Consider the following 23,684-nt stretch of genomic DNA (forward strand, 5'->3'; position numbering starts at 1 on the left):
TTCTTCTCACACATGCAAGACGCATGAAGAAAGCATTCTAAGATATATTCAGGCATGCAAAGGGAGTCTGCAGAGCGCTGCTGATTTTTTGTGTACAGAAAGAAACACAGTGACGACGAAACATTCTGACAATATTTTGCATTGGGGGAAGCCTTTTGAAACACAAGGTCAACAAGATGGAGCAAGAAAATATTTCTGCCATCATTATTGAATGTTAAATTAGGTCTCGTGAAAAAAATTGACTGGACAGAACGGGACCGCAACTTCGTGCCAAACTGAAAGATTTGCTTTTTCAAAAAAAAAAAAAAAAAAAAGTAAACTGCTGGACCTGAAATTAGGGAAGATTAGCAGATGAGTCTCACTAAATTGGAAGTAAATGCTTCGAAATCTTACAAGGCTAGCGTTTGCTTCTTTTTTATAGTAAAATATTCAAGTACTTCAATTTTTGTTGATTGCATTTATCTTAGAAAAAAATATTGTAAATGGAATTTTTATCTCATCTTCTTTTTACACTCTTTTACCTTGCTGTGTCGAAGGTTTCATTAATCATCGGACCTCAAACCGTTTACAGGATAAGGTGGTCAGCCCTACGCCCCGGTGTATCCTACGTCCATAGTGTTGAGTTCTCAACACTACGGAAAAACCCTGCTGGCCACGCCCAAGACCGGCTAACTTGACTATGGCTGAGGAAGATCCTCGAGCTCCTCACGTCACCGATAGAAATCGAACCTAGGACACACTCCTTCCCCAGGCATACGGTTGCGAAGCGCACAGGCTAACCGCGCGGACTTGGAATTTTTATTTCTTTCATTACACAATACTGAAGCGGTGTTTTAGTATTAGCTGACGTGCTGGGAAAAATTATTTTTGTGCCCAATTTTGACCAGTCCAATGTTCTTTTTTAAAAGAAAAATAAATTAAAAAAAAACCAAGACAAATACGGGTAACTCTCTCAGTATCTACACCTACAGATAACCTTTTAAGTAATGGGGTTTTTTGTGCTCATTTCGCAACTGTTACAAGCTCGTCACAATTGCTATAAAAATCTCAGCAACACTCAAGATAGCTATTGATCACGTAGTGGCGCGGGTGCCTAAGATGCAAGTTGATTTATTGGCACAAATATATTAAATTCACAGCGAATACTTGTTTTGTTTATATTCAACTTTAATTAAGCGGTTACAGGGGAAAAAGAAAAAAGATCGCACACTAGAATTTGAAGTATCTAACAAAATGCCGCCTAAGTAAGAAATGCAAGATTAGTGCATTTCAAAATTAGTGGCCCGAACAAATTCCAACCTTTTTTGAACAGTCGATTTTAGTCCCGACTATAACTAACTTCAGGAAAGACGAGTGACAAGGCCCTGAAATCCCTCCGAATCGCAAAATATCCATGGCCATTTTTTTTTTTTTTGTATTATTAGTCCTTGTAAGCTATTATACTTTTGAATCTCAAGGCCTACGACGTCGGACAGCACTGCCAGCGCTTGTTGTAGTACTATACGATTAGATCGATCCGATCTTACTTCACATCATTCGAAGATCGAAATTCGAACCCGCTGAAAGTGTGTCGAGTTCGATGCAACGTCTGCTTATTCCTGTTCCCAAACATTTTCTGTCCGTGATGATGGCGAATCCCGTGATTAACTGAGACTCATATTTATTCAAAATAACTCCGTCGAAGAAGAGTAACACGGGATTACATCGACTGCTTACAGACCCGCGTCCGTAAACACCCACTAATCATATACGATACTGTGGAAGATTTATTTCAAATCCAACACCACGCGGCGAAAAGCACACATCCCCGCGCACAGGGAGAGCGCTTCCCTCCAACCTTAATGATAACAAGGGATGTAAGGCTATAGTCATCCTTCTCCCCCCCCCCGCCTAGCTGGTGTCATCCTTGTCTGGGAGTTCATTTCTCCCCGCCTGCTCGTTAAGCAGAATGGGCCGATTAGGCCTAACTGTCTGCAGTGACCGCCAGAGAATGGCAGCGACTCAGTTACGACCTTTCTCTGCCACCTCGTGCACGAGCAGATGCGACAAATTGTCCACTGTCTGCTGCCAAGATGGACACTTCACGGCGAAAATGGGTGACAAGCATTAATCTCGCATCCTCCCCCCTTTAGCGGTGCTCCACCGAGAAATCCGATTATTTATAAAATGCCGTAAGCCACCCATTCTTATGTTAATAAGGCTTAGCATGGCAGCGATTTGGGGAGGCTTAACCGAGAACGATGCTCCTCTGATTCCGCAGGGTGGAACAGAACGGAGTGCGCCACTTCATGCGGCCGGAGCATGCGCAACAGTTTTATGGCAACTTCTGGTGGACGTGATGCATTTAAATGGCCATTATTCCAGTAGTCTCCACAAAATAACTTCATCATCGATATACAACGGGGAAACCGCTTCCCTTGCTCCCCGAAGGACGGTCGTATAATCCCTGAGCGCGTGCAGCTCACCGAGGTCCCAGTTTAGGAGTGAATACCTAACATATTCCTTTTTTTTTTTTTTTTTTTTTTTGAGGGGGATTGTGCAAGGAAGGAAGAAATGAAGAGCTAGTTGTGCAAGAAAAACAATGAAATTACGCAAGATTAGTTCTAAGTATTTCTTTCTTAAAATTTCATCAAATAACATCCATTTGCCACTTCCGTCCTATTTGTTTTCGAGCAGCCAAATTGCACATTTTATCTTTAACGGGGTCTTTTCGCATCTTTCATATGAAGAATAATAAACAAGCAGCTTAGCAAGTATTCAGTTTACTTTTCCGAACTTGCCCACTGCGAAACTGCGACGGATGTCTTCTTGAAGCAAACCTTTCTTTTTGAAGATTCGAGATGAGCACAAATTCCATTTGAACTCTATTCAGTGGTTTCGATATTAGTTTTGCTCACTGTTTTTTTTTTTTTAATTTTATTAATTTAACTAGACTAAAACTACACACTCTCCTCATGTAACTATGTGTGCTCTCTCTCTCTCTCTCTCTCTCTCTCTCTCTCTCTATTAACGCAAAACCAAGAGAATATTTCACTGTACTTCTGTTAAGATATTCGTTTCGATTGAGAGGGAGCGGTTTCATCTACTTCCAGGCTGATTTCATTACCCAGAAAATGATTGGTAAGGCGCACCTATGAAACCTTTCGCTCCAAACACTCGGAGCTGTCGATACCTTCAGGTTCGGTGAGAGCGAAGAGATCAGTTTCGAGCTCGACTAACATCATGGCAGTCAACTTGCTTTTAAATAAAGCGGCAGAAATGCTTTGTGCAAATAAAAGATTTCCTGGGGGGGGGGGAAGCTGTAAGTGGTTGTCACTAGAATGCGACGATCAAATTCTAAGGAAGGATACAACTTTCTTGAATCTAAGATCGAAATCGGCTGCTTGGAGAGCTCTCCAATGAGAGAAACTTGTTTTAATGACTTTTTCTTAGGAGGTTTACAAAAAGCACGTGTTTGGGCTGTTGAGGGAAATGTTTACCGTTTTTGATGTTAAGATCACTTCTATCGCTGTCTGGAAAAAATCGTGTTTTCTTATTTATAATAGGGATTGTGGATAAAGAAGCGGCAATACTTTATTTAGGATTCTTAAATCAAACAGGGAATTCTTTAATGAATTTCTGGAATATTAAATGCCACCAACATCTCTCGTAAATTATCAGATAAAATTAGATTTAAATATTTACGAAACAAATCCGGATATTAAATCGTAAAAGTGAGGAAGGCCGAGTTCAAATTTAAACGGATCGCGTGAGGATTTTCCTAAAATGTTAAGTAAAATAGCTCGTTAATTATTATTGGCGGCAAATCGCGCTCTAAGAAGGCTCCGATTTCTGATGCTTAAAATACAGAAATCTTATTCGTCACTTATTTACGGTTTACCACTTCCAGCGCTTCTCTAAATGTGTTTCAGTTTTATTTATTTCGGTTTTTCCTTCAATATTATAATTTTTTGTGTTACTTTCTTGTACACTTTCGTTCTCTCCTTCTGTGCGAAGTTTTTCACTTGGTTAATTAAAGATGCCAAGAAATTGTATTCTTGGTTTCATCCTTGATCCAAGTGTAAGCAAAGTTTGCGTGAGAAGTCCTCTTTCGCAACTAGGCTGCTTGCATAAAGAAGAAGCGACGAATTCCCGTTTATCGCCTTAGTATTATCCCCATAACGAGACCCCAATAAAGGTCGAAACCATCCTTCTGTTTCAAAAAGGGGCAGTTTAATCCATCGTTTCACAACGGCCGATTTACATGAACAGAACCAACATATCACGTGTCCTATTTAATGCAGAGGTTGCTCCGTTTGCTAATCCCCTCCCCTGGTTCATTTAATACAAACACAATAAGAGTTTTAAAAACATCCCGTCTGCACTCGGTTTAAATAGTTCGTTCTGTATGCGAGCAGAGATTCCCATTCTTGAATCAAGCGATGCATTCGCTTCGTTTTATTTCGATGATCCAGAAGGAAAGGCGGGTGGTCTAAACAACGTTGAAATTCAGAAGAGAAATGCACGCTCTACTTCTCACCAACGAAGGTGCTGGTAGTTCTCTTTCATTAGCACTGAGCCAAGGGTCTGATAATTGGCGCTCCTATTCTAGAGATCCCTGTTCATGGATCTTTTGCAGCCACCTGGGTTTCCAGTAATTGGAGGAGCAGCCTAACGTCGAATAATGAAATTAATATAAACCGAAATAAACCTAATAACTTTCCAAACATTAACGTTATCCCACGAACAATAATGTGTTTTATATTAAATAGTTGAATGTAACACTCTGGCATTGCCCAGAATACGTCATCGCCTCGTGTTTGAGTATTAAATTCAACACATTTCCTACGTAGCCCTTGGTGCAAAATGTTCATTGTCATCATGGCTGCTTACTCATAAGATTTACCTTTTTAAGCAATTTCGTCTGTAAATCGGGTCAATAGTGTTATTTTTATTGCACCAGTAGAAGCGACTGGAGTCACCCTGTCCAGTGATAGATAGGAGGACGCCGATATTTTCTGGGAAATCATTGCGAAATATACTTGAGATGCAGGAAATCTCTTTCTCAGAACAGTGAGAAAGAGTGAAATGGGTTCAGAAAAGATGAGCAATTGACGTTCCAGTTCCGACTGGTTTACAGAATCGCAGATGGCAGTTCGGTGAGCGAAGAGTAACCACGGAAGACTTCTTTGAAGAGGAAATAGAGAAGAAATCTACCTCTGTGCAACAGCGAGGTGTCATCAACCGACGCCGAATAACTGGATCTAGAATTTTAAGAAAGAAATGGTTCTTTTTACAAGAACTTTTTCTCCAAGTGCAGGAGCTCAATCTGTCGGGGAATTCAATTTGTTGGGAGCATTCAGGAATTGGAGTATTTAGGTATTCAAGTAACATTTGGAAAAAAAAGAAAAGTTAAGCTTTTTTTATTTTAAAATAAACCCTTTAAATTACGTGATATTCTTTTATAGCATTTCAGCTTCCTGGGGAATATAATTTTTTGTGGAGTTTCGGTTTTAGATTCACAAAAGGGACCAGTCGTAATGCAGCTGCCGTCTATCAGGGAAAAGCAACAAATTAAAAGAAAAGAAGAAAAAAATAATGAACACACACACACGAGCATATACTTCCGAAGAAGAATCGATTTTTTTGGCGTTGATATCAGAATGATGGGCGTTCATTCCAACTGCAAGAAGCGCGGAAAGAAAGCTCGTCGTAAGCCAGCTCAAAGAGTTGGCACGAGTTCGTCCTTCCTCGTGGCAAAATTATCTTCGCCATTCCCAACAGCAGACCACTTAGTGAACGTTGTAGCGATCTCCGGACTGAATAAACACCGGAAGAGTCCGTAAAGCGGCCGTCTTAGTGCACCGTGTTTCGTAAAGGACGACGCTCCGGGCAAGGTTGTCCTTAATTGTGCTCCTTGCATGTAAGTAACGCTTTACGGACTGATTGGCTCGATAAGCTAAGCCTTTTTGGTTCGGAAGGATTTCACAGAGCATCTTCTGACTTCGATGGCAAATCACCTAATCCTTCGGTAATCCTCGTTCTTATAGTTTCCCGCCTCCTTCCCGCATTACTCCCATACCCTTGGAAGACTTATTTCAGATTACACTCATGGAGGCTCATTATGTGGAGAAGTACCTGCCGAAGAACCTCACAATAGCCGGCAATAAGTTTCGCGAAATTCAGATGCAAGCGTCGCGCCATAATTGGAGCTTAATTTAATATTCGGGGCGATTATTGGTCTACTGCATTAACAGAATCTCGTTATGATGCGCGCGTTTTTTTCTTCCAATCCTAATTGATTCACGAGTCCACCCATCAGATTTTGAACGTTCAACCGGAAATGCTTGTCGCAGTATGGGGATTGTATGTGGCGATTTCTGTGCTGGAAAGGTCGCGTGAGAAATGATCTTCGGATCTTTTTTCCGAACATGAAACGAGCATTTTCCCAATTGCCGCACACGCGGAAAATAGAAGCGCGAAATTCGAGAGTTCTCCAGATCTTGAACAGATCTCAGAAGACGAGAGCATTTCTCGCTTAATCGCTGTCGCCAATTGATGTCTTTCACCTTACACTTCTCCAGTGACGCAAAAAATCTTTCCGTATTAGTCAACTCACCGATTTAACTGCCTTCGATTGAAAGGGATTTTAGATGAAGTTCCGCGTATCCTCGAGACGGTTTCACCCGGACAGAAGAGGACATCCCTACTCGTACGCTAAGGAAGTGAGAGTTCGGCTCGGTAAAAAATTGTGTTCTAATGAGATTTTTTCTCTTGACCCCTTAAACACGTGGGCCTCTGAACGAACCAATAAATTCCTCCGCAGCAGTTCCCTGCCCCCATTATTTGCCCACCCATCATTTTCTGCGTTGTCCCTTCTGATAAGGGAGAAATTGCCAAAATGGACCTCGCACATCGAAGCCTTCTCGTTCTTACTCTTCCTTTACCGTTTATTGGAAGTAAGAAAATGCTCATCTGAAGGCATTAAAATAACCAAGAGACAGAATTGCCCAATTTAATGTACAGTTCAGCAAATAAGATTAATTCGCGCATTCCAAGTAATAATTAATGTGGACGAGAGGAAAATTTCACGCTTTTCGGATCTCCCGTAATTTTTGTCAGGTGTGGATGATCCGTGGAGTTCGTAATTTAGAGCGCCGTTCACTTCGCCTCTCAAGGGCTGTAACTGCCAGCTGAGGTGAAGCTCGTCAAGTAGTTGGGCTTGTTAAGCTGTTTCCTTAATATCGACGAAAACGGAAGTTTGCAGTCAGGTTGTGTCTTCTCATTTCCTCCACAGTTAAAATACGCCGAGACGATTTAACACCGCGCAAGAGCAGCTGTTTCGAGGTCGTGACTTTTTTCTTGTTCGAGTGCGCGCTTTGAAACACAACTGCGATCTGCAAGGTTTGCATTTGAACACAAATTATTTATGCAATTATTTTCGATGCTCGTCCCAAGCCCGCTTTCGATTTTCGGGCGGGATATCTTTCGCTTCTCTTCACCGTGCTTTTAAATTTAATTTAAATTTGGCGACTTCGTTCTTGCTTTATTAAGAATATTCGTGGAGTTCGCCAGTAATAACAAATGGTTCGCCTCCAGCGTTACGCACTTGAAATGCGTACGGCATGAGGACGCACAACATCATCTGCGACATGTTTGCGAATTGCTCCATTTGTGTGTTCATAATTACGCGGCATTAAAGCTCTCTTGTGACCGGTCCTCGACGGGAGAGAGAGTGCCATGATCTCGTGGAATAAAGCACTTACTCCGTGGTCTTTGGAGCAGTGCGAGGCAGTCTCTTTCCCACTCGGCTAAGCCTAACTTGTGAAGGCTGCAGCTGCTGCTGCGGAGTGATGGATGCGCCTCTATCGACCGAGCTCCGCTGATGTTGCAGTTATGAAATCTGGAGGAAATGGGCTCGGCGTGGAAGAGGCAAGCCGAAACACCTGGGTCCCTCCCGAAGCCTGTTAGGAGTAGCTGTCCTTCTGAGGCAGTTCACGAAATAGGTTTCGGTCAAGACGTCAGTACGAATAACTGCGTGATGGTTTACGGAAAGGGAAGGAGCGTGACGGCACTCGGAAATGGGGCACGAGGGACGACGTGCTATAACGCAGTCAGCAGTGTCGCTTGCAACGTACAGCTGCGAGGTGGTCATGTCGGGCTAGTAGGTGGACATATGGGAGGCACGAGATTACTAATTCCGAGAACTTCGCCCTAAATTTGGAAAGTTAAAGGACATTAGAAGCTGAATGCTCTTCCCGAGGAAGACGACGCAACATTCACCTGATCCGTAAATCTTCACAATTGGCGTGCCCCCGTTGATGCACTGCCTAATAAGTTCTGTCTGCGCGAGAAGCCTTTCCATCTTTAGAGAAAGATGCTAAAAGTCGTCTTCAGCATGCGTAGAGGGGTGGCGAGAATGCGGTTGTCCACCCATCAGCGAGCATTACGGCGAGTGTGTGTGTGAATTCGAGGATCACTGCACCTTGATTCGTATAGAATATTCGGAAAGATGAAAGTGGGAAACTGAATAATAAAAACAAAGCATTTAAATAGCATTAAAATCACGGAAATATTTAAATCCATTCGATCTAAGAAGTCTTCATCAGGTGGCGATGACGAAAACATGTGATGAGAGATGCAAATAAGAATTGTAAACTGAATTAGGAAATCGCATTTCGAACGAGGCATTTAAAAATGCGCAACACGCTTACGAAAACATCTGACCCGAGTTCCTTGAAAGAAACCCGGTATGACACCCGCATCCACTAAAAATCCTTTAAAGATTATTCGCGTCCCAAATGAATTCGAACCCGGGTCATACCAACCAAAGGGTATTGTCGAAACCGACTGAGCACTGTGAACTCTACTGAAAATGTAAGTAGTCGTTATGTTCTTGGCTGAAACCACTCTTTAATGACCACATTGAAAAGAGTTGGTCGGATTCTGTAATGCGGAACATGCAACTCATAACAAATTTGCGAAAGCAGAAAAAAAAAAAAAGTCGCATTTTTCTCATCGCGCAGTCCTTTTTCCATTGCATGGAGAAGAGATTGTGTCTGAAAATCGAGGGAAGAAAAAATTACTTCAGGTTACTCTGCATACTCAGTGGCAAGGACGCTCTCCAGTCTGAGGAAGTAATCTGTGGTGATCAGAAAACGTCCTTCAAATCATTTGCGAAATTTGGAAAAGTTTGAGAATTTTTAGAGAGACGTTAGCAGTCTAAAAGTTTAGCAATCCTTCGAAATATTTATTGTGGATGACAAATCTCAATTCAATTGAAACAAACTGCAGTGCTTCTGGCAAAGAAATATCATTTCCACAGGGGGGAGTTCGAGACTCGTAGAATCCTTGCTTTCTGGGGGGGGGGGGGGGGCTCTTAAATGTTAATCGTGAGCCGCAACAGTTCAGTGCGTTTCGAAGAAGCCATTTGGTTGAAAAGACCAGGGTTCGGATCACGTCTAGAAGGCTACGATTATTTTTCACGGCTTTCAAAGCAAAGGCGAGTTAGTGGGATGGAAGGTTTTTCCTCCCGAACCAAGCACACTCAGGCCTGGCGAACACACACACAGTGTACATTTAGGCATGGACTGATCTCTTGATTACGGTGATGAAAGCCAGTGTGGCCAGGTGGTGAGAGGCTGTAAGTATTAACCTATAATTACGGAAATAAAGTGTCTAATTGAAGACGTTGCTATAAACGTGACTTTCTTTGTGTCCACGTACAAACAACAAATTAATGCGTTTAAAAAATCGAATGTTGCTTACTACAAATGCAAATGACGGGCGTACATTGGACGCTCTCTTTATTCGACACAAGTGAAGATTCGCCCGTGCCACGTCTTCTGATATGATCTGACATTGGCTTTTAAATGACGTTGGATAAGCGCGTATTTTACGGGTGATATCAAGAACCGCACATAAAAGAAAATTCCAAGATAATTTCCGAGGACGAGAAATCGAAGAGTGGCGTGGATGTGGACACGCACTGGTGACACATTCGACTACAAATGCCTGATTGACTGTTGTGAACTTCGCTCAGTGTTTGTCATTTACCAGAAACTGAACCCTACAACGCCAAATAACTTCGTCAGTGGGGATCGGCAAAAAATTCCGAAACAAAAACAGCATCGAACCGTATGTCGAATGGCATTTAATAGTTTTACGTTTTTATTCATAAAAATAAATCAATTTATTTTTATTTAAACAAACAAGACCTGCACAAAGTACGACTTTTAATCTAAAAATCCAGACACCCCACTGCCGTCATCATCGTTATGAAGGATTTCACGGGGATTATCTTAAAAGCAACGCGTTATCACATTGAATCTTATTTGATTCAATAATCTGCAGCCAAAGTTTTAGCTTTCGAAACCGCAGTTTATGTTTTTAAGCAACAAGAAAATCGCACAGAAAGGGCAAACTGCGCTGTGAGAGCAGCGAGAAAGGTTCCGATCCGACTATATGCGAATCAAATGAATTCACTTCTCATTAACAGTTCTACTTCCTGCTTCAACAGAAACGGGGAGTCCTCTATTTTGCTGAAGCAAAATTCCGAAAGTAAAACACATCCTTGGAGTCGCACAATCGCGATGCTTCTCTAGAGCATTCGTGCGTTGCTCCCTCATTTCATGGAAAATAAATTAGTACTAAAGAGCACGTAGAAAACAGGGCTCCGTTTCCTTGGGGTGTATGACTGTGAAGGACTTATAAAATTATACATTTCATTATCATTAATAATACTGCTAAAACAGTCAAATGAAATGCGATTAACTGCTCAGGATATTTTGGAGCAATGTAAAGGAGCCAGAAAATGAAAACCTGTTGGAACCGTTGAGAAAATTGGATTTTTGGCCCGTTTTATATTATTATTTTTTATTTTACCCGAAAGAAAAGCTTTTCTTAATTGTTAAAAAGGCACCTCGTTTCTGTTAAGCAATACTTCACACACAAGGGACAAAGACGCCTGTTTGGAATAGGATATGTATGCTGCACTCATCTCGTGTACGCCAATTATCCCTGAGGGTCGTTTTCGCATAAACGAGACAGACTATCTAATGTTTTATTTTATTTTATTGTTTCGTTTTTTTAACTCGGAAATCCTACGTCACAGACTGACTGGGTGGGTTCTCTTCTACTTTAACTAGTATATTAACCTAACCCCCCCCCCCTGCACTGAATTAATTCGGGATGTTGCTTCTATAAACGACTTTCCTGTTAAGGACGGAGAGGGGAGGGGATTTTTAGATGACTTTATTATTGGCAAGTAAAACAGATTTTTCCCCAACTGAACATTCCTCGGTTATTTTCCTTCAGCCACAACATTTCCAAATTTGTTAATAAAACAAATAAATAAAGATGTAGATAAATCAGAATCCATTTCTTTTTCAGTTAATTTAAATTTCGAAAGTATGTTCTTATTTTATTATAAAATCTGCTATTATTTCCGAAATTCATGCAATTAAAAATTTCAAAATTTGAGGGTGAACGTGGCTATTTTCGCTAAAGGGATTTTTTCCTCATTATAGCGAAGTCAACTAATTTAGGGAAATGCTTCCGAAATTCTCCCGTTTTTAGTGATGTGATGGTGTCAACAGATAATTCATTAGCGTCCAAATATTCATCTTGTTGCTCTGCTTTAGCTCACCCCCCCCCCCCCAATTTAGGAATAATAAGGAATCAAAATCACAGTCGACCTGCCTTGAAACTAGTTAACGAATGCCAATAAAATTTCCTTAAGAACTGTCAGCCCACCACTGTGCACGAACTTTTGGGCAGCCCGTCTTTAAATAAATGTCACGAGAAGGTTCAGAGAGAGCCGTTCTTGGAAGAGTACTCGATCAAGGTCGGCATTCAGGATGCGAATCGAGTTGCCGCCAAAATCTTTATATTGCGTTATGGAGCCTGAAGGAAAGGGTTCCTTCAGGCTCCATAACGCAATATAAAGTTGGGATGACGCTGTGTCCGCACCATCATCCCAACTCACCCATTCAAGGACATCTGAAAGGAGCTGCTCATTTTTTCGGGACCCAAAACCCCAATTTTCACGACTCGCTTTTCTCATTAAAATATTGCATTTGTGAACATGAAATTTGAAGCGTCTTCAGCAGGCATCGTGAAATTTGATTTTAGCACGAAGGACGTTTACTTGTTGGAAAACGCCAAATCCAAACAATGAGATTTTTTACTTGCATCCCCCACGTAGAAGGCAACATCACTTAAACGGCATTTTTGACAAACTGAAGATTTCTCATCTACAACGGTATTCAAGTTGTGAAAGTATTGGCAAACTTTATCGTAACTCAACGACGTTGATAAATCTTTTGTTCACCGAAGATAAAAGGTTTAAATCGATCTCGGCCGTGGTTCCTTGTAAACAGCTTTTAATTCGGGAGGGCAGGAAAACATCTCGCCGGACTACTTTTCGAAAATGCATTTGTAATGCGGTGTTTTGGTAAGCAGACAAAACATTTTTGGAGGATGCCACAAGCATTGCAGTCCCACAAGCTGCACAACCGAGTAAATCTTGGTTCGTCTGTCTATCGCGAAGTCCTCTTTATCCGACACTGCGCTAATCAGTTCGGAAGAGAGCAAATAATCTAAGAAATTTTGTTCCGACTTGTACAGCACCCATTAAGTATCGCAAATGTTAAAGCGTCCACCCGCTGCAGTACGTTAGGTTCATCCACGACATCTCTTATTCTTTCGAACGCACAATTTTCTTCACGTGCATTTACTGCACATTTGAACCATCAGCAGACGCCGAAATGAAATCGAAAGCTTTTTTTCTTACCAATCCATCCATAGTGCGAGTCTTCTACATTCTTTCAGTTGTGAAATATTTCAGCCATAAGCTTTTAATGCCATGATTTAAGAATAATAATAAATATATTCGGCCGCAGTCGTGTCTCTTCATAAAAAGTCTTCCCTTCGGTCCCAAATTAAGTCGTCAGATTTCCTTTCTCCCAATTCTTAGCACACCCTAGCTACCAGTTGTTTGTTCTAAAACAACCCAATCCAGAAAGTGTTAACACTCAAAGAATGATGGTATGTGACGTGTAAAAGCCTAAATTATTTTTAATGCGGGGGTCCGACTCCACTCTTACTTTCTGGAGGAGTGAAGTGGCATTGAATTTTTTTTTTTTTGACTCGAAATATTTAACTCCTGATGGTACATAAAATTTTAATGCACTTCAGGTTCCTAACTTTCGGATGAGCCCCCCCCCCCCCCCGAAATACACACGAGTAAGCTATTGGGTACCCGAACAAAAGAGTTCACACCCACTTTTAAATCAGAGGGTTTCAAACCTGTCGGTGTTGTTTTCATTAAGTGCGAACCAAAAGCAGTCAAGTTTGGAACTTTTTTCGCATCGTTGGTTGTATTCGTAGTAATGAAAATGAGTTTTTTTTTTTTTCCATATAAGAAGAACGTGATGAAGTCAGGCTTGTAGAGAAGAGTGAATGAAAGAAATCTGTTTAAATCAGAAACGTGACATCGACATTCCAGCCTCAAGTGCTTCTTCGCCTCTCGAGAAAGGTGTATGAATGTTCGCTAAGAAATAAAGCAAGCTAATATCAAGAAGTTGGTCAAATATTATTTACCAATCCTCCTTATGTTAAAAAATGGCTTTTTTAGGAAATATTTCAACAATGTTTCTTTCCACTTTAAGCCGATTCCCAATGGACTAGTAGACGACGCGCTTTCCTCGCCAAGGTTCAAATTTCTTGACCAACGAGTCAATGGCGACTGTCCTTGCTGCACGTAGATATTCTGCAAATGATTCCCTTTGAGAAGGAATCAGAGCTGAACCGCTGCGACGTTCAGTTTCTGAACAGTTCTTCTACTCACATCTTTCTTCAATGACATCAGCGAAAACCACTTCGGAAACATTGGTTTTTGTGGTTGTTCTTTCCTCCACCTCAACGCAAGTATACGCATTAATACTAAACATGCGAAAAATATCGCACAAAGCAATACCATATGGAATGAGGCTTTAGTCCTGATCTCTTCCATTTGCTGTCTGGCTTCCAATATGCACGATAGCAATTCTTACAAATGCTACTTTATTGTGGACAAACATTTCAGGGGCTCTTCGATTTCCCTCAAGAACTTGGTCCTTTGCTGTCCTCCTGAGCCACAGTCTGACAGACTGCTTCTACTCAAACCGGCCAAAAGTGGTTTCAGCTACTCCATACCTTAATTTTAACGCCTTAACGACACTCGCTAGTACCGAGTCCCTGTCCCCAAATATCTGTTTTGGGGGAAAATATCTTTATGCTGCATATCGCAACACTAAAGTGGCATCTTGAAGTGCTTCATGGCGTTTCCAATCTTGTATCTGATACCTCGAAGTCTTCTTAAGCCCGTCAGTTCGTTTCCAGAACTACTCCGAGGATTATTTGCCGAAATCGAGTTATCGGTGCGTGCACAGTTCGGCAAATTAATCGGGCTTACATTGCTCCTGTTTTCAGAACTTTGTATTTGAGGAAATGCTGAGAACCATCATGCGAGTGCAACATGCTCAGCCTGGAGTTATTTCATTTGCAACTCGTGGATTAAGGGAAAAATAACTCCCCCTCCCAATTTAAAAAATAATCTCCTAGCTTCATTTTTGTTCGTTAGCCTGCATAGCGAATAAGAAATAAATGAAATTTCTGCAATAATAAATTTCACGTATGAAAAAATCATTCACAAACCGTTGCCTGGGTTACGAATTGTTGAAATAGCTCTGTTGTGACTGTACAGAGGAGTCTGACAGAATTTAACGAGAGTTAGTGATAGGAATCCTCCCATGCTAATGAAGTTATTAGAGGCGCCGGTGCCAACCAGATATTCATGAGAATCGAGGATAAAAAATTATGTGACACGCTTACAATTAGAATCGAGAATTGACTGCTGTTATAAATTTCATAGCAAACAACAATTTCATACTTAGGGGGGAAAATAATGCTGGTAAATGATATTCTCTCCCACTAACCAGGAACATAACAATAATATGCGCATTATATATATCCCACGCTTTTGCGTACAAATCCTGTGTGTATCACATAGAGCAAGCAACAAAGGTCATCTCATATTAAACAGCAAGACAAGAAGAGGCAGGCAAACTTAAAAGGGCATAATGAGTAGCGTAGCATCGCATGCAACGAAAACTATTATTCAAGCTAAAAGAAATAAAAGTCATGTTGGGAGAGGGACAGAGGAAGAAGTTTATGATCAAAGTTGGCCGTCAGCTTACGGAATAGTGGGCCGTTCTGCTACCATCTGCTTTGAATAGGCGGTTGCAGCAGCATTTGGTGGCGCGGGCTAGAGACGCGAGACCTGCCCCCGACTGCCATTTCTCTCTTCTGATAAGTCACTAGTTGCTCCGCTAGGAAGCTGCGGGGAGGTCCCTTTCGTTCGTCACCGATGACGTCATAAAGGTGGGAACGGAGGAGGAGTCAGGGGAGCAAATCACGGTTGGTGGCTGACTTGCGCACGAGCTCCGGAGTCAAGGGACGCAGAAGAAGTACAAACAGGGCTCCGGGAGATTTAGCCAGGACGCGTGACTGCACGAGCAACACACTGTACATGTTCGCGTGTCGCAGCTGTACCTCGTGCTACAACCGGCCAATACTGCAATCGCAGTCAGAGATTTTCTCATCCACGCTTGGCCTCTACTGAATCCCTCGTTAGACTTTGAGGGCTGCAATATCCTCGGGCTTCAGGCGGATCTCGTGCTGGGGCTCCGTTGGCGGAGGCAGACATTGCTGGTCTTGAACACAAATCCCGTTTGATCGGCGGGAGAGATTACGGGAGGTGCTTGCCAGAGAGCTGGGGCTGAAATCACGGGCTTAGTCTGCAGCCAGTCGTTCCGAGGACGTCTAATCCTCTGTAATTGATAGATGGACTCATTAAACGAATCCCTCTGTCTGCAAGACCTCGTGGCCGGAGTCTGCTCTCCCGACCCTAGCGCAACCCTAGGCCCGATGGGGCCGTTAGGCCACATGGTTCCCGTCGCCCCTGTGTCTACAGTATCTGCACTTCCAGTGTCCGTACCTCCTCCGTCTGTGGTCAATCTTCCCGTCTTAGGTCATCAGACGTCCGGCATCCCACCGAGGTCAGCTGTAGAATCGGCTGTGACATGTTCGTCCAACCATGGCGTGACGGAAGAGAAAAAAAAACGAGGTAAATCATTTACTTAGCTCGGTTCTGTACTTTTTTGTGTGTCTTTTGTATTAGTGTCAACTTAGTTGTAGATTTAAGTGAGAATCTTAAGCACATCGCCTCAAATCAGCACGCCCGTCCTATAAGCGAGGAATTTCGGCAAATCGCTCTCTCCGACACAGGAATACTTAAGCTAAAGTAATACTCTCTTTAATACTCGCCGAAGCCAAACACCTCTGTTCGCGATAGAGACGTGCATCGTTACGGTTAGCAAGTGCACAAATGATGGCGCAGCGCTGCCCTGTCGTAATAATACTCGGCGTGCTTTAGAACTAATCCCGAGTTCCGAGCTTCGTTTTGGAACCGCGCGTGTATCTAGTTTCGTGCTCTCTCAGAAAGTGTAGTTAATTCTGGCTCCGCTTTCCTCGTGCATTTCCCATCTTAGACAAGGGCGGACTGCATTTGCAGCAATCGCATTAATGGAAGTGAGGGGAGTCATTCGACAGGGAGCATCAAGTCGACATTCAACGCTGTGATCGACAAGGCTGAGCTTAGTTTCAGGAATTGTGCGCCAGTACACACTCGACAAATATTTGGGCTCTAAATTCCTTTCTTTCCAAATAAACGCGTCTGATGTGTCTTCGTTAATCATAAAAGCAACTTGGTTCGTATGCATCGCATACGAACCAAGTGCACGCGCATCACGTTCTCCTCGTAAGGCAGTTCTTCCGATGGCAAATACCATGGAAATAAACATCACTTTCACACCCGCCTTCGTTTTGTAGAGAAATATTTTCTTCACATCGAGCTTTTTATTTATCAAATTGAAGACTTTTACGATAAAGATGACCGCCATGTAATGTCGAACCCGATACATTTCGTAGCTCAGTTTTGTTTGTTTCTTTGGCACCAGCTTCAAAACAGTTTGAACTTCGCAGCAATCCAGAACTATTCCGATACCAGGTCAGATGAGAGCTTGCGATTTAATCCACCGACGGGATTAATTGAATCGTACAAAAGCTGACTGGATTGAGGTACACGTTCAGCAGAAGTTTTTGCCGAGCACAATCGTCACAACGCTGAATTTCTGTGGCTGCATGCGAAGCGTTTCACTGGGCCTTCGGTTTTGCTTCCGAATAAATGAATACGTTTAGTGCATTAAAAAGAATTCGGAATAATGACATTAGCACAGCGGAGCAAGACCACGGATAACAACTGCTCTTAGTTCCTGAAAGACGGCAGGATTGTGACAGAATCGTTAGTTTTCAACAAAATTCGGGATAACGAACAGGAAATGTTTCAAGCCGCGTTTGCTCGTTTTGTTATTTTTTTTTTTTTTCTGGTGAAAATATCACTTTGGTTTTTTCTTAAATGTTCGCAGAATGCTTACTGATACACACGTACTGCTCTTAATGTGCACATTCGTTTAATTCCCGCTGCGGTCTCGCTTCATTACGTTCTTCATTACATTCTCGCTTCATTATTTCAGAAAGGCCTTCAGAATGAAGGCCTTTCTGAAATAACATTACGAATGTGTGCGCTTGCTTATCTGCGACTGCAATATTTAAACAGCTGCCACTGTTTTGCCTCTCGTGGCAATGGAGAGGTCTGAATTCAAAGGCGTCTGTAATGGAGACGAAGGATCATTTGCGAACGCTGACTGTCTTAGTATTTTAAACGGTGTGTTTGCTGGTTTTATGTAAATGAAAACCACTACGCTGATAGCCTACATTTGCTCACACGAGTTCGAAGAAGTTCTTTCTTCCGGTAAGTGGGATAAAGAGGTCTGTTAGATCGATGGATGTTCGGTTGGTTTTGCTCAGTCGTCGCATGTTTTCAGCGCTGCTATCTGGTCAATCACGATGTAAAATGCTAGCGTACAAAGTGTTTTTTTCTTGTAATTGTAATCAAATTTTAAATATTCAACTGCTGCGAAAATGACCTCATGAATATACTAGTGAAATAGCGCTGCTTTCAAAGCAGACAATTTCCACAGCATTTAAAGCAAAACGCAAGTCTGTCAAAATTACACTTATGAGTTTGGAAAGCACTATTTTCGCAGTGGTAGTTGAACTACTAGAAAAATAGTAATGAAAATAAAAACAGAATAATAAAGATGTGTTTATTGTGTTGTGATCAAGTGCGTGGCTAAAATAAAGTTAATACTATACGCTAAAACACCTTTGTTTGTTAGCAAATTTTATTGCTAATCCGACCCTGTTTTACTATTGGGGACTTTAGACGAGAGCGATTGCACTATCAGGCAAGGTTTGCCCTGGTTAGGCATTTTAAAGTGGAAAATGTAGTGCACGTTATGTTTTTCCAGTTCCGCTATAAGATCACGTCCCGCTCGTGTTTAAAATAAATTTAAGAAACACGAACAAAACGCAAATCTTCTCATCTTCCATGGACGTGTTAGACCCAGTAAGAGCGCTAATCCGGACTATGATAGGCAGTTAACCAAATTGCAAAAAATCCCTGTCTGAACTGCGTGGATTCTCTAGCTGGTGCGGGTGGAAATCCCGTATGAGAAGACAGGCTAAATGAGGTTCCCCTTAAAATCCCGTGAGTCTGAATCACTGAATGGTGCTTTAAATGCATAATTACTACATATTAACACTTTATTTTTCAATCCAAATCCAAGTTCATATTAAAAATCAGCATCCTTAATATTTGTCCTTCAAAAAAATGACCTATCGGATTCCTTAGTCGTACTTTGAGGATAGACTTTGCTTTTCGGAATGAGATATTAGGTGGGGCATCCCTTTAATCGTGGCAACATTGCCAGGATCGCACGATCCCTTGCGTGCCTGTTTTCCATTAGTGATCACCGAGTTAAAAACATGTTGCAAAGCGAAACTCTTAAGCAAACCAACTGTTAATAAGACCAAGTTGCTTTCCTTACATGCAAGAAATATTTCATTGATTTTTTTAATCGCCACAGGAATGCGAGCAACTAGCTCGAATCCAACAATGGACGCAAATGCCTTTGGTTCCCTCTAGCTGACTTCCAGAAACTCGATTTTTTTTTACTCCTCGTTTAAATAAAAGCTCGAAAAGTCCTCGCGCTATCAACAGAAATGCAGATGGTTGCCGTAATTCACACCAAATTCAAATCCGTCTTCTCAGCACACAACGGAATGCTGTCAACCAACATCACTGCAGAAGAAGGCTCGTCTGCAACGATGTTGGTTTCATGAAGCTCGTGCTCAAAAGTTTCATGATTTGCAATTAATTGCATCGGTCTGTTTTGCCTCTTGACAAAGCAGAATTATCTTTTCTCGCTTAATACGACTGATATTAAATAAAAACAGTCCTATCCAAAGAGTCGCGGTTGCTGTTTACGCTACCGACTTACAAACCCCCGGTTGGCTGAATTGTCCAACAGAGTTCTAATCACACTGCGGCGGCATGGGTGTTCGCGAATGTTTTTTTTTTATTTTTCCTTATAGAGATTGGTTGTCGTGTACCGACGATCAACTTTCATAATTGGAAACTTGAAAACAAAAAAAAATATCCTGTTTGGCCTAGATCTAGATCTAATCCTGCGATGCTTAAATATGTTATAGATAGGTTTACAATCTTTCAAGGGTAAAATTACAGATTTTAAAGAAAATTAAAATTTTGGAGAAACAAATTCATTCTCCGATATGAGGCCTCTCTCCTCTGGTCATCATCATCATGCATATCAGGGATTTAGGCCTGGCGTGGCCTGTTCCTGCCTTACAAGTCAACATTGAATCTTTTAGGAGGACGTTCTGGTTTTCTTTTTCCTCATGGCTTGTAATTCAAGGCTTGTTTTGTAATCTTTCTGTTTTCATTCTTTGAACGCGTTCCATCTATTTATTATTATATAAGGTGCCTCCGTGGAGTCAAAAGACTCGTCGCGGGAGACCCAACATTGACAAACCAACCGTTATTCACACAATACCTGTCATACTTCCCCTTAAACTCATTCACAACCACCTCTGGCAACGCATTCCACCCATTTACAACCCTCCAAACAAAAAATCTAGTCCTAACATCGTTGTTAACCACACTCTTACACAATCTCCAGGGATGACTCCTCGTTCTCTCCCTTCCTTCACTGGTCTTAAAAAGGTTATCAGTATCAATCCTATAAAACCCTTTTATTAATTTATATGCCTCTATCATATCTCCTCTCATACGTCTACCAACTAGTTTTTGAAGAATTTATGTTTATATATTTTTAATTTTTTTCTATTACTGATTCCTGGTTTAATTCTTTCATCATTTCTTCGTTTCTTTTGTGATCAGATAGGGTATACTTCGCAATTTTTCTCATAAACTTCATTTCCGCTGTTGTTAAACTTTGTTTGTCTTTTTGTTTTATTGTCCAGATTTCGCTTCCATACATTAAGACCGGTAAGGCTAATGTATTGTATACTTTTAGCCTGGTTTGTTTCTGAACTAGGTTTGGTTCAAATAAAGAGCTAATTACACCTGGTATTTTCATATATTTTGCAATTTTTAGGTTTATTTCTTTTTCATATGTGATCATACATCCTAGGTAGTTAAGTGAATTCACCTGTTCTAAAATCTTATCTAATACTATTTTAGTTCTTACTGGATCTTGTCCTTTAAAGGCCATAGTTTTTGATTTTTCTGTTGATTTATCATGCCATAATCTTCCTTTAGATTTAAAATAGCTTTCTGTAAGTTATCTTCAGAATTTGTAATTATTATTTGGTCGTCGGCAAAGAGGAGAGTGTTTAAGTTCACAGTATGAGAAAGTTTAATACCTTGATGGAAATTTTTATTACATTTTATTATTATTTCATTTAGGTAAATATTTATTAAAGAGAGTTGCTGAGAGGGAGCATCCCTGTCGGACCCCCTGGTTTACCTCTCTCGTATATGATAGCTCATGATTTAATCTTATTTATATTTGATTATGTTCATATATATATACTTGTGATAGCTTTTAAGATATTATTTGGTATTTGTCTTTCTTTTAATATGTTAAATTAAATGCTTCTTTTAACTTTGTCAAATGCTTTTTCAAAGTCAATAAATATGATATATGTTTTTAAATTGTATTCTCTTCTTTTCTCTATTATTAATTTTGGGCAAAAGGCCGGGTCTATACATGATCGTTCTTTCCTAAATCCATTCTGTACTTCTAAAATCAAGTTTTCGAAATATTTCATTAGTTTGCTATTTAAAATTCTGCTATATATTTTGTAACTCTTCTCTGATGTGACTAATTAACCATTGACTTCATCGATACTTTATAAGCAAGGTCCTGAAATTGGCGTAACCTGCTGGGTCTGCTCCGTCCATGAGCAGAGGATCTGTGGGCTACTACTGTAGACGCATACACCACATTAATTTTGTGTGTGACGTTCACATGGCCATATTTATTAATGTACAAATCAATGAAATGGTTGTCAACTGTAATTAAAACACGGACAGATATGCGATACTTTTTTCTCACAGCAGCTCTTCCGAAAATTCACTAAAAGATATCACTTACAAATAAATAAGCTGCTATTTATTCGAATAAAAAATGGAAAAGTATCCAAAACATCGATCAATATGGCATCCATTTAATGCACTTCCTTGGACTGCCAAGCGTAGCACTTTGAAAGGAGATTCATTTCTAAAATATTACAGTTGCTAGAATTACTCGATGCATCTTGTCTAGATCAGGTGTTTGTAAGAATACAAAGTGTTCTGGATTAGGATTATCTTTTCATTTCAGGTTTTTTTTTCCTCCTCCCAAATGTCTGATAGATAATCACAAATACAAAGAGGGCTGGTGAACGGAAAATTTCACGAAATCCTCTTGTAGCAGGAGAATTATTTTGTTTCTATCGATGGTCAAGCGGATGTCAAGTCTTTTTCCTCTCGAAATCTTATTCCCCCCCCCCCCGGTGATTGTGCGTGTGTGTTGCCTTATAGTTATACAGTGTCATGCTAATATGTGCATTTTGGAGAGGGAAAATCCGAGCTATCAAGCGAAAAGAATCCACGTCCTCCATCTAACCCCTCGCCTGAAAATAAAATAAAAAACTGCAGGAGTTGGCGGAACAAAAAGAGAATTCGATCTTGCTGTACTGGCAGTCAATTATCATACCACACTTCCCACCGTCGTCGTGACTGTCTTAAGAGACGGGTTGATTTTTAACACTGTTTGGTCATCGTTCACCAACTGACAAGGATCCAAGTTCGTCCCACAGCTGCTCGGATAAATATTAATATTCATTTTCGCCGCTCTTTCATGTCTGCTTTTCAATATTTTCTGGAAAACAGAGCTCGGCTCATTTTCAGCACCGAACACGGTTCGTAAACGAGTGTGCAAGCGAGCATCGCTTTTCCGAAAATGCTCATTGGGGCAGAAGAAATTCACAAATTTATATTTGAAAGTAGTTTTTTTTCTGCAGTAAGGTTGCAAAAAAGATTCTCTCGGAGAGACTAATGAAGAAGAAATGGGTCGATCAACATTCACTGACGCGCCAAATTCGTAGCACTGGCTTGTCGCCATCGCTCATATTTTTCTACCCCGAAAATAGAGCGATGAATATCTGCTTGAACAGAATGCGACAGGATAAGTAACCGAAGAAAAAGAATTTACGGACTCCTTATATGACCCTGGTCAGATGGAATTTAAAAGGGGGGGGGAGGGATGTGAACCCACTGGTTATCGCGATTAAAGCTTATCGTTCACAATCACAACATAAATTAAAAATACTAATACGAAGCATCCTTCGGCACGTGGGTGGGAAGGTAGGTTCCTCTAAGCAGAGGCACCATCTATTCGTGCGGGGGAGGGGGTTTAAGCAAAGGAACTTGGACTGTGACACACTCCATCGAACCATAGCCTGACATTCTCGACTGCGCATCGAAAACTGCGTAAACACAATTAGCATGCACGCACACTAACAAACGCCTCGTCCCGATCGATTTCGCCGAACCTCGTTAGGAAGCAAGCAAAAATGTCATCTCTGTTACCTCCACGATGCCAGGAGCCGTTTAGTGGTTCTTTTACATGCAGGAGTGATGTCGCTTATTCGGTACGATTTCTTGCTATCAAAAGCGCGCATCAACAAGGAAGTGTTGGAGAAACTGCCCGATGAACTCGACCATATTTTTAATCGATTGGGATGGCATCGTGCTAGTGAAATGTGTGGCCTTCTAACATCGCCTTAGCAGACCTTTGTCCGTTGCTCACTGATTATGACGGCATTTACCGTTAACTGAAGCTAAATCTCGGTCTGAATGAAATAAAGAAGAGTTGCTTATTCTAATTTTCATTCGTTTAATTAAAATGTTTAATTATTAAAACTAATAAAACAAGATAAACAGACATTCCCCGAAGTGAATTCGTTGTGTGCCAAAGCAATCCAAAATTATAAATTATCCTGACCCCTGGGGCAGAGGTCGATTTCGTTATGACTATGGCAATGAAACCTCAACAACACAAAACTGACCACCTCCCCGCAGCTTAAGAGATGAAGTTATTTAGGAAGCTCATTAAAACTGCTACTTCAGTATAAAAACGTACCTTTGCAAGAACTGGGACCAAAATACGCTT

At 41.1% G+C, this 23,684-nt stretch overlaps 2 protein-coding genes across 2 annotated transcripts in view; one reads left to right on the top strand and one right to left on the bottom strand.

Moving 5' to 3' along the window:
- The window catches only part of LOC150104407 (protein spaetzle 3-like), a 521,297-nt gene that overhangs the window by 319,933 nt on the left and 177,680 nt on the right, over positions 1–23,684 (bottom strand). The window lies entirely within an intron of this gene.
- Positions 15,509–23,684, top strand: part of LOC150104408 (pituitary homeobox x-like) — a 107,338-nt gene continuing 99,162 nt past the window's right edge. The window contains exon 1 of the mRNA XM_090396988.1: positions 15,509–16,147. Coding sequence (XP_090253114.1) covers positions 15,865–16,147 — 283 coding nt within the window. The 5' untranslated portion in view covers positions 15,509–15,864. The remainder of the gene's footprint in view (positions 16,148–23,684) is intronic.

This window comes from Typopeltis vanoorti, chromosome 8, assembly GCF_054136105.1.
Source record: "Typopeltis vanoorti isolate ZY-2024b chromosome 8, IOZ_Tvanoo_1.0, whole genome shotgun sequence".
Classification (NCBI taxonomy): domain Eukaryota; kingdom Metazoa; phylum Arthropoda; class Arachnida; order Uropygi; family Thelyphonidae; genus Typopeltis; species Typopeltis vanoorti.